Below are 11,917 nucleotides of genomic sequence, written 5' to 3' on the forward strand. Positions count from 1 at the left end.
CGCTCAATATCCCAAAAAGACAAAAGGCTAAACGTAATAATCGTAACAATACACGTGACTTTTTAGATTTCAGCGGGGTTTATTCATTCAAAAATATGTTTTTGGAGACCAGTTTCTGCTGTTTTCCTTTCCATTGTCCAGTGATGTTATTTCGAATATTCAAATATTCATTTGCAGACAAAGTGTATCTTAATGAAACATACCTATTTAATTTATATTTGCCTAAACTCTATCCAGTTCCTTGTAAAAGCCTTCCCGTATGTTTACCATTTAGGCATTTTGTCACCTCACAATCATCATACAATAATTACTTGGATGTTAAACTGTGGATGTGACTATGAAATTATTGTACAGTTTTCAACTTTTCACAAATAAAAATCTGAATTAGGTGGTGTGCAGGCATTTGTAATCAGCCCCGTTGAATATTCAATACTTTGTAGAACCACCTTGATCTGCAACTACAGCTACTACGTGGAAAATCTTAAAACTCAAGAGTCCACTGTTTCTGTTTGTTCAACTTAATAATAATTTGGACTGTCATGGTTATGCCACGAGACATGCAGCTGAAGGGCGATTTGTAATTACTAGGGCAAAAACAAATTTTCTCAAATGCACCTTTACTTACAGAGCAATGAAAGAATGGAACTCATTGCCATTAATTCTCATAAAAATTGTACATAAGTCTGCTTTCAAAATGTAACTTAAGGAGTTTTTAGGAGCAACTTATCTATAAATGAAATTGTTTCACATTCCAATTTATTGTAACTTATTCATAAAATGTACAATTTTAAAATTGTAACTCGCCCCTTTTCTATGAATGTTCAGTTTTATTGATATGTATATGATATTTGTCATCTGTCAAACATGTTCATGAATTTACATTGTATACTGTATTTTTAATTATGTGAACCCCAGGAAGAGTAGCTGGGTGTAAAGCACAGCTAATGGGGATCCTAATAATAAATAAACAAATAAACAGCTCAAATTATTTAGGGGTATGAATCAATGTAGCAGCGTTGCACATCTAGAGAAGAGAAAGAAGAGGACAAATCAGCAAAATAGCTCAAACTCAGATCAGATTGGCTGGAGAACAGTGAACAGCAACTAACAAGTCTTGCCACAGATTTGCGATTTAGTCCTAATTTAGGTCTCGATTTTCAATGAACCACCGTAATATAAAACCATCCTTTGATCTAAGCCATCGTATTCTATCTGTATGTTTTATTGTTAATGTTAGTCTTCTTCCACATGTTCCTCGTGTTTAATACAGCCCGAAAAGTTTAGTATTGACCAGAGCGTTATTGCTGTAGCCTATTCCTTATATGGCTCGTGAAAACTTCAAACCAGACTTCTTATGGCTTGCTTTCAGCATTCACTTTCGTTTTGTCACTCTCCCATGAAGGCCAGACCTGACCAGTCACTCTGTTAATTAGTGAGCAGATTCTGCGGGCTCTCTCCTGATTACCTCCACCAGTTATCCTTTCTACAAAGAGCCGCCTCTCACGGCCAGGAACCGCCAGATAGTCGTCAACCCTTAGTGTGAGTTGCTGTCCAGCGTTTAGCGTTCATCGCTGTTTCTGACCAGTTTTTCGTGTGTTTGGATTCCCTGTTTACCTTGCCCTCACTGGACACGTCATTTTGCCAAAACTAATGGACAAAAATGAACGTTTACAGGTGTTTGAATAGGGCAGAGACCTACCAGAGAGACCTGCGGCTGCGATCGCAGCAAAAGGTGTTCCTTCACATTATTCACTCAGAGGGGCTAAATACTAATGCATGCTACACTTTTACAATGTTTTTATTTCGCTACAAAATTGTGCAGTGGTTTGGGTTTATCTGTCACATAAGTCAAAATAAAAGGTTCAAGGCCTAAAAACATTTATGCAAAGGACTGTGACCACAGATAAAGACTCCTGGATTGTAGTATCTCGTTTCTGTGAGGACAAAAGCAAAAAAATTAAATATCTTCAAACAGCTTCACATGTTGACTTAATATCCAAAGTTTCAGTAACTTAAGTTCATCGATGATAAAGGTCTTCTTGTGTCGTTATTCCACCTTTTTCTAAGCCTATGTCAGTAAATGGAGGAGAACAGAAAACCCCATAATGGCTTTCTAATGGTACAGTGTACTACTTTGGAACATTTGGGTTTCCAGAGTTATCAAATGCGCCACTTTAAAAAAAACAAAAAAAAACGTTGCAAACTTGTGTCAGATTGAAACAGTTGTGACAAAACTTAGCACTCCCTAACAGGGGCGCATTTACCATTAGGCGAAACTAGGCAGTTGCCTAGGGCCCCCAGGCAGATCCAGCCAGACTTTGAGAATGATGTTGTTCCACCAGACTGAGAGAGTCCAGCATCATCCAGTCTTCTGGTAAGCAGTCAGCACAGTTTACTTCCTAAACATGACCCAGCTCTGGCCAATCAGCTGTCTGATCGTCCACGCTGCTCAATAGTACTGAGAGGACCGCTCCGGGTGAAGGACAGGATCTTTCTAAGAAATGGAGTAGGGCGCAGATTTACTTCCAGCTATTATTTCATTCAAATAAAAAAATGGAGAACAGATAAGTAGATCATGGCTTGTCTTCTAGAAAAAAGGACAAAAGGGAACATAGAGGAAAACAACAAGAAAAGGGATAAGAGAGGGACAAAAGGATAAAAAATAATATAAATCTATTCTATTAAAATTTCTGTATCTGTATAATGGGTCTGTTTTATGTGTTGTCTTTACAATTCAGAGGGCCCCATCCCTTTCTTTACCTATAGGGCCCCAAATTTCATAAATCCGCCCCTGCTCCCTAAGCATGTCGACTCAATGAGAACGTGTTCATTTGTTTCATGGCGAAAAGCAGCAGAATGTCGTTCTTGTGTCAGAGTGAGACGTCCTTTCTGTCTGTGATCTTTGCCGTTTCTCTTGTTCGCCGCGGGGTGGCGCCATAAAGGCCCAACAAAACGAGACGTCAAAACGCACCACGCCTCCTCCATACTTTGACCCCTGTCAGGGTGTGTGGAGGGAATGGAGGTCCTTTCTTTTAGCTTGTGCCTGATCCCCAGGTCCGATAACAACTAGTGTCTCCGCCATTCCTGCGGTGCGTCACCTCCGCTTTGGCCCTAAACGTGGCACCTGCTCTTCAGTCTCCCTATAAGACTCCTTCAGCTGGTTGTTCCACCAGTGGACACGCACCACATGACCATCAGAGCAGGATGCTGCTGCTTCTGCTGCTGCTGCGAAGGAAGTTCTAAGAAAATTAAATATTCATAGCAGTGGAAGCATGCACAACGAATGCACGTTCCTCATTCGAGCTTCGTATTTCACATTAAGTGTATGACATGGTTGCATTTGCTTTAGGGCACTTTTCCCTTTTTACAATCTAAGATAATGCATGCATAATATAGTTAGCTGTCTTTTTTTTTTTACTATTTGAATCTAGAGCCACCACACAGGCCAGTACGTTACTTGTAAACCTGCTTCTCGTTTCCTTCTACAATCAAATTAAAACAGACCTGTTTTATTTTTTTTTATGTATTTTAGATCTAGGAGTGCAGCTCCGTCGGTGGGGTTGTGGTGGGGTCCACATGGTGTGCTGCAGTTGGGTAACTTGGTAGGGATTAGGTGAAATACAGGCTTTCTTCACTCTGTGGAGATGTTGCAGTCCTGGGACCACAGATTGCCCCACATGACGCTGCGGGACATTTCGACAGACACGGTCACACAGAAGTTTTTATTTGCCTGAGGACTTTGTCAGAGTGAAAAAGAGAGAGAGAAAGAAAAAAAAAGGGTTCTTTGTTGCACTTTCACTCTGCTTTGTAAATTTTCACAAGCAAGTGTTTGTATTTCATTTAGTCGTTGTAAAATCTCTGGAAATGGTCCACGTTTTAGTTTGTTCTCTGGCGGCGCATGCAGGAAGTGTCAGAGCATTTCTTACTATCTGTGTGCCGGTGGCGTTCTTTTAGCTTTGATGCTCTGTAATCCTGAGCATTGAAAGGAACTGTCCAAAAGCCTACTTGGGCATAAAAATGAAATAGATGGATAATGTCCATGCTAATTTTTATCGTTTTGTTTTTGTTTGCTACTTCATGTTTTTTTTTAAATTGCAAATTAAAATCTCTCTTCAACTTTAACATGCGTGAAAATGTGAGCTGTCATCCATGTTACCCTTCTCCTCTCAGGGCAGACCTGTTGTCAAAAGCTTTCACTGGAAATTGATACAAAAAGTAACACAGCTAGACTGTGGTCCCATGCAGCAACAGGCAATCACACGAAACCGATGCATTTCATATTTGCAAACCCGTGAAAAAGCCCCCTTTACAGACCTGTTCTGTTTTTTTTTTTGTTCGTTTGTTTCTGTTTTTTGTTTTCCTTGTCAGTTAAATGTTTTAGACAATGAAACACGTTTTCACATGAAACGATGACAACCTGTGTTAGCACAAAAGTTTCTGTTATAACACCTTTCATCCACAGTATATCTTTACAAAATTCTTGACTATTCAAGATGGGGTTTTTTTGGGGGTTTTTTTCTACTTATTTGGAAATATGAGATGGGTCTTTGTGTTCTTTTTGTCTTTGTGTTCAGTGGTATTTACGGCCTTAAAACTCTCCCATAGATGCTGTTTTAGCCCAGTCTCTTTCTCATATTTGAGGCCTAAATGCTCACTCTAGGAAGAGGTTCTCCACTTTTCCATGTTTGTTGTAATGACTCTCATCATGTTTCTCTGGAGTCCCAAAACCTTGGAAACGGCCAGACTAATAGATGTTGATGCAAGTGACTGTTTTTTTTTATTATTATTTGTTGCTGCATTTATTTTGATCAGGGTATGCTGTTTTTTCAGCCTACTTCATGTTGTGAGACAGGTTCCATTAAAGTGATTTTCTGATTGTCTAATAGACCTAGCAGCTGTTGCTTATGAAATGTAACTCTTTAAATGTTCTAGTAAATGTGGCTAATTACAGTTAATTCTTGATTTACACACAGGGCTGGTTTTGACTGTTTTTTTTCGTAAACAAATTGCATCATTGTTTGCTAAGTGACTTTAACATTTGCTCTGGTTATCTTTGTCCGCTTTTAAAATGAGTTTGATGATCTGAGACCTTTAAGTGTGACATACATATGCAACAAACTGAAGAAATCTGTAAGGGGCCTACTTCTTTTTCAGAGCCCTCTACTTACTATTAAAACTGAACTTGAAATTACTATACTTTAATCAGAAATCGAAGAGATTACAATAAATAGATAATAAGTCAAATATCTGGGTTGACGCCCCAGACCCCCTCCGCTCGGTCTCCTATCTCTGTGTCCCTTCATTACCATCATAGCCACAGGAAGACCCTGGCAGCCCGAAACACTGATATTATCTCTGTGCTCCTCATCTCTGTCCTCCACTGTGTCGAAATCTCGCCCATCCCACAAAGGGAAACCGCTGGGGCACAACGGTCCACGGCATGACGTCCGTTTCTGTGGGTAGAAGAGTTACGGGAAATAGCGTGGCTGGTGTGCACCGTGTACCTTGATGAAAGATGCTGTGGACAGCGACAACACAAAGTTGTTGATTCTATCCTATGTTTCTGCCGTTGTTTAGGCTATAAATCCTAAAGCTCTCCATTAAATAAGTGTCAACTAACCATACCTCCATGTGTCTCAAGAAAACAACACAAAAACCTCATATAGAGAGAAAAAGTTCTCCCCATATGAGAATTACTATCATTTACAAAGAACTACTAGAAAATTGTAAACCAGACTTCACAAGAATATTCTGAAATAATTATTTCAAATAAGAACCCATCACTATAAAATCACAAATCAAATATGTTTGGTCGGAGGCTCTTAGATTTTCTGATTTCATTGCCTCCACTACAAACCACAGGTTGTTGTGTAACTCTTGGGCAACAACACTTCACAATCAGGCTGACAAAGACAACAAATGGCAGGTAAAAATGATTAGGCAATGGTTATAAAGTAGAAATCGTATAACAAATCAGCCTGGGAAAAAGCGTGGACAACTTTTCGACGGCTCTGATAATGTATCGTCTTCTTGTTTGCATCCACACAGTTACTTCCTAAATATACATTCTATAAGCATTTGTCAATTAAAGTTGCTGTCTTCAATGCAGTCCTGGTTCTGAACAGCTGGACTTCTCCACGCCTGATTTTAACCCTTTAAAACACTTACCAAACATATTTGTTATGTATCAGAAGAAATACATAACATATCTTCATTGGAGATTTTTTTTCCCATCTGTTTTGCATCTTCTTTATTTTATTTAATCAACATAACACTGCTAGGTTTTCAACAAAAAAAGGCAGTCTTCGTTTACTGAACTTGAACCATGAGTTTTGAATAGTCACTGTGAGAAACTTGTAAATTTAAAGGTTAGCAATTCTCCTTAGCGAACATGTGTCTAAAAGAGACAGTATGCTGTTAGATATTTTCCAGGTAAGATGTTTACACGGTTGGTAATAACTTCAAATTAAATGCAAAAGTGTAAGCAATTAAACAAAAGCAGTGTGTTTAATTTTGAGTACGAACAATACAAACTATAACGTATACAGCACAGGACGGCATGTCTCTGTGAATGGGCTGTAATTTATCAGTTTCCTTGTTAAATATAGGACATAGAGTTGTTTATGACTGGGATATCTCATATTGCTCTAAAAACAAAACTATATTTTAATCATCAGCCTTGTTGACCATCAGTTTAGCCATGGTTAGTTTCCCATTAACTTGTTGGCAAAAGCAGATTAAATTGCCATTTCAGTTGATAATTTAAATTATTTGGGTACAATTTGTTACAGCTTGGCCATGATTTATCCTGGCTTATCAGTATACTTCTTAAACACACTAGCAAGCACAATCTAGTAAAATTGTTATTTACAGGATAAATGTTCTCCACTGGGCACTAACATACCATCGTTTGTCAAATAAATTCTTAAATTCAACTTACAGAAAGATTCATATTAGTGAATTAGTGAATATTCACTCGTTCAAGAAGCTTTTAACTCAACAAACCTAAAATCAGTAGCCTTGGTTAGCTAGTTAGCTACGTGGGAAGAAAACTACAAAATTATTTTATTTTATTTTATTTGCATAGTTAAAACACAGATCAGTAATCTCCAAGAAAAATAAAACAATAACACTTATGGAAGAGGAAAAAAAACAGAAAAAAAAACCCACTGGGCTAACAAAAAGTCTCCAGTCCACCCAGTTATAAGATGGAAGCAATAAAATACTAAAACAATACTAAAACAATTCATTCATATGAACAAAATTAAAATTCATATTTTTTATTACCAGACTTATCAAGTTACCTCTTAAACGCAATTTTCAAAAAAGCTAAAAATTCAAGTTGTCTGTGTTTACCTTTATTTCAAATAATATGCTTAATTGCCACTTGCAGGTAAGTGAAAGCTCAGGAATTGTCATTTCAATCGACAAACTGACACAAAATGCTATAATTAGTTTCAATTTGGGCAATAATTTATCCGTTTACTTTTTAAATTAGATTTAAATAACTCTTAGGGGCAGGAATGTTCACATGTTCAACAAGCAAAAAAAAAAAAAAACTCCAACAAAAGTCAACAAACCTTTACATTCATCGAGAGCTAAAGCTAAGGTAAAGCTTTTAGAAGAGTATAGAAATACTCTTCATCGTCCCACAGCGAGGAGGTTCAGGTGTACCAGCAGCAAAGTGAAAGGCAAATGAAGCATACAGGTACACACAAAGGTAAAGAAAAAAAATACATATATAAAAGCAAAACAAAAACAACCAAAATACAATGTAAACTGCAATTCCATGATTTGTTAGAGCTAAAAGATTCTCTTGTAGTCTGTGTTTACCCATTTTACAATTATTAACCTTGAGTTGAAGTAAGCTGGTTAACAAAAGAAAAAAAAAACAACGTAATTTCAGCTGTTAAAGTTCATTGAGGTGAGATCGGAGGGCAGGCCTACCTGCTTGCAAATGTAAAAAACTTCTATTTGATCATTTGTTTCAATGAAACCTTTATTTCAGTCAACAGTCCTAGCTGACTATTAGCTAGTGAGAGAACGCTGATAAAGTTTGCAAACTAAACCAATCAGTCATAAGGGGCATTAAGGCATCAACACTTAAGTGTTAAGCGTAACTTCTTATCAGTTTTGGACCACTTACAAAAGAACTAAAGTCTGTTTTCAAAAAGCCTCTCCGTAAAACACTAACCTCTTCTTTAGTTATCCAAGGATGATCCAATCTATGGGTATTTAATTTAGTCGATAAAGTATATGGTTTCCAGTAATTAAAGCTTTTGTTCTCGTTTGTCTGCGAGACATGTTACAGCACATTAAAGCAGTTTGTTTTTTCTTCATTCGTCGAACACAGATAGAAAACCTGACAGATATGGACAGAATTTCAAGAGAACCCGAGCCGGCTGTACTGTTTAAGATGCATTAAAATGAAAAGGGTGGTGGACAGAAGCTCTCTGTGGTTGCCAGGACACTTTTGAGTTAGTTCTGCTTTTTGTTTTTTTTTTTGCGTTATGCAACTTCGAGAAGCACACATTTTAAACCTATGCTAAAGTCAATCTTTCCACTTCCCAAATCACCAACGTTAGTGTAAATGAGACTTTTTTAGTCCTCCGATGCTCATGCCTATCCTAACAGTAACTCGGACGCATGCGAGGCCCACTGCAGAGTTCGTCCTGAGCCGCTCAGATGCTGGACTCGTGCGCCGCTCCCTCCTCGGCTCCCTGCAGGTGCCGCTGTGACAGGATGTGTTTCAGAGTGTCCAGCTCCTGGGTGAGCTGTCCTATCTTCATCTGCAGCTTCTGGTTTTCCTCCTGCAGCTGCAGGGCCCTCTGCTGGGTCAGCAGGATCCTCCGGCGGGCCTTGTCCCGGCTCTTCCTCACTGCGATGTTGTTCCTCTCGCGCCTCATGCGGTACTCGGCACTATCCTTGCTGATGCTTCTCTTGGTCACCGGGGCCCGCACGGTGGGCAGCAGGAACGGGGAGAAATCCTGGATGGAGAGGCATGAACGGGTTTGAGGAGAACGGAAACAAGATGACAGCAGGAACGTCTATAGTAAACGTTTTTTTTTTTTTTTTTCCTCTACTAGTGCATCACTAGACTCACCTGCTGGGTGCTGGCGTGGCTCTGGTGGTGGTTTGCGCTCCCCGAGTTAGAATTGTTGAGACAAGATGTGTTGTAGGACAGGTACGGCAGTCCCATCATCTGTTCGGCCACTCTGTCATCAGCGCCGCCCCTTATGATCCCCTGAGACTGGTTGTAAATGATCATGTCCATCTGAGACATCTGACCGGAGGGGGCAGCTGGGTTGGAGGAGACGGGATTCAGGCTTTGGCTGTGAGGCTGGCCTGGATAGGAGCTCACCCACTCCTGGATGACAGAGGACACTCTGGAATCTGACATCTGCAAGAGGCCGTTCCAATAGGATTAGGTCCATGCTTTTGTTTTTTAAATTAAATTAAATTAAAACAGTGGAGACACAGACATGTTTCAGACATATTTATCATTTCTTTATTTCTTTTTTATATATATATATATATATATATATATATATATATATATATATATATATATATATATATATATATATATATATATATATATATATATATATATATATATATATATATATATATATTAACGTACACAGGCTATGTTGATGTAACAGTAACCTGTGTGTGTATGACCTTCAGTCGTTCGGGTTATTTGTGTGTCTGAGTGACGGGTTTATTTCCTTGACCGTTACATTTTTTTCCCCGACTCTAACTATCAAGCCACAAATGCAACGATTTTTAAGTAAGCTGTAAAAATACAATCGATGGGTGAAAATGCAGTTAATCAGCTCAGAAATAAATGTACTGCTTTCATGTGCACAAAAAAAGCAGTGATAGAAATGCGTCTTCGCCGTGCGGAAGAAACCAGAAACGAAAAATTATTTAGGCTTTTTTTTTTTTTTTTTTTTGTCCGTGTTGATACACTTTTACATCATATTTCTTTTGCAGGGGGGAAAAAACATCTGGAAATTCTAACTTTTTAAAAAAAGAGAAAAAACAATAAAGCAATAAAACTGGCCACATGGGGAATGGATTTAGTTCATATAAATGTGTTTATTAAGGTATTAATAAAGTTACCATTGAGATATGAACTTTTGCGTGTTGGGTTGCACTTTAAATTAATATCTGATAAACAACATAAAAGGGAACCGTAAGTGATCTCTTAAAGCTCATCTGGGAGCACCTTTAATTCTTCTTCACATAAAATCTCATTAAAAAGATTGTATTTTTTTCAAATATAAAAGTGCTTTTCACTAGTAATCAAATTTGAAATTCAATGCTCAATATATTTAATATGCAAAACATTTACCCGTTTTTCCACTACTTTGACATTGTGGCGCAAAAGAACAAAAGTGATCAACAAAAGTTAAGTAATTTTTTTTCTCAGCATCAAATGAGCCTCGTAACAGAAATCCATAGATGTCACATTCAAACAGCAACTTTCTGAGTGAGTTTTGTTGAATTCACCATCAACTCTAATGACGATTCCACCAAAAGACCCTGAGCGCTTTTAAAGTTTGGATTCATTTGCGTCCACTCGCTCCCGTTTGTCTAATCCCTGAAATTCCACCTCGATCCTGTGACTCTTTAAAGAAGTTAGGTTGGGACTCACCATGACTCTCCGCAAAGCTCCGCGGCTCTCCTCAGGCTGTGTGAGTGGTAATGACTTTAAGACAGGACACTGAGCGGCAGGTACCCCTCTGATGATCACATCAGCACTTCCTCTCTCTCACACACAGACACTAACTGTTGCACATTTATCCTTTTTAGGAAGACGCATCGACTTCCATCCACAGCTTCCTGTGTCATCCCAAAAACTTAACACTGAGTCATCCCTAAACCCCAAACCGCAAGCAGGACCCCACAATTACCATTCTGCCTCATTAACATCCCTGAAGGACAGGTGGTTATCAAGTTCAGCAGTTATCCCAGAGGCCTGAACTGTTGGGCAACACATCCAGGATGTCTTTATCTGATCAGCCCCAATTAACCATGACAATGGAGACACTGAAACTAACTTGGTAAGTCGCCCCCAGGGTGTCTGACTTCAGATATGAGCTCCTTTATGATTAACAACTTACACATAAAGACTCTATGGTATGTGCATAGCTCTATTTTGTAATCCAATATAACCCCAAAAATCAATTTTAGCATGCAAAAAAGATTTTTGAAGGAGTTTGTGTCTTTGCAGGTCAGAGAGGCCCCTTCTCTGTCCACTTTTAAAGCTCGTCTTAAAACCCATCTATTTAACTTGGCTTTCAACACCAGCGAGATCTAGTTTAAAGTGTATGTCTTTGTTTTTAAACTACTTTTAATTATAATTATTTTTATTTTGTTGTGTTTTTGGATTGTACAGCACTTTGTATCAACTGTGGTTGTTTTAAAGTGCTTTATAAATAAAGCTGGTATGGTATGGTATGGTATGTGAACAGGTTAGAAAAAGCATAGTTTGCCAATCGCAGAGCTTTGACCGAGGAAACAGCAGCACATGCTTTAAAAATATGAGATCATTTTGAAGGGCACGTCTGCTAATGTTACAGAACTGATATTTGATAACCGTGGATAAGAGTAGGGTAGATCAAACCCCAGTAAAAAAAAGTTTCTTTCAAATAAAAATCCTTTACAGCACACCAGCCACAGTTCTGGAGTGGTTCAGTGACCATTTAGACCACAACTAGAGATGAGGTCATGTAAGAAGAGAAACACAACACCATGCTGTTCTGTGTGGATGGGTTCATATGAAGCTGCTGTTTTATTGGCAAACATTTTTAGACATTTGGTAGATTTTCGTGTCCAGTACATTTGAATATTATTGAAAACCCATTAGCTTCAGTGAGAGAAAGAAGTTATATAGATTAGTTACACA

The 11,917-nt window shown here is 38.4% G+C and overlaps 1 protein-coding gene across 1 annotated transcript; it reads right to left on the bottom strand.

Moving 5' to 3' along the window:
- Positions 1–8,488: 8,488 nt before the first annotated feature.
- Positions 8,489–11,055, bottom strand: cebp1 (CCAAT/enhancer binding protein (C/EBP) 1). The gene is made up of 3 exons (XM_012853376.3): positions 10,664–11,055; positions 9,104–9,400; positions 8,489–8,987 (listed from the first exon to the last, which is right to left on the bottom strand). Exons 1-3 carry the CDS (start codon positions 10,664–10,666, stop codon positions 8,682–8,684), a joined length of 606 nt encoding a protein of 201 aa, XP_012708830.2. The 5' UTR covers positions 10,667–11,055; the 3' UTR covers positions 8,489–8,681.
- Positions 11,056–11,917: the final 862 nt, after the last annotated feature.

This window comes from Fundulus heteroclitus, chromosome 21 (assembly GCF_011125445.2).
Source record: "Fundulus heteroclitus isolate FHET01 chromosome 21, MU-UCD_Fhet_4.1, whole genome shotgun sequence".
Taxonomy (NCBI): Eukaryota; Metazoa; Chordata; class Actinopteri; order Cyprinodontiformes; family Fundulidae; genus Fundulus; species Fundulus heteroclitus.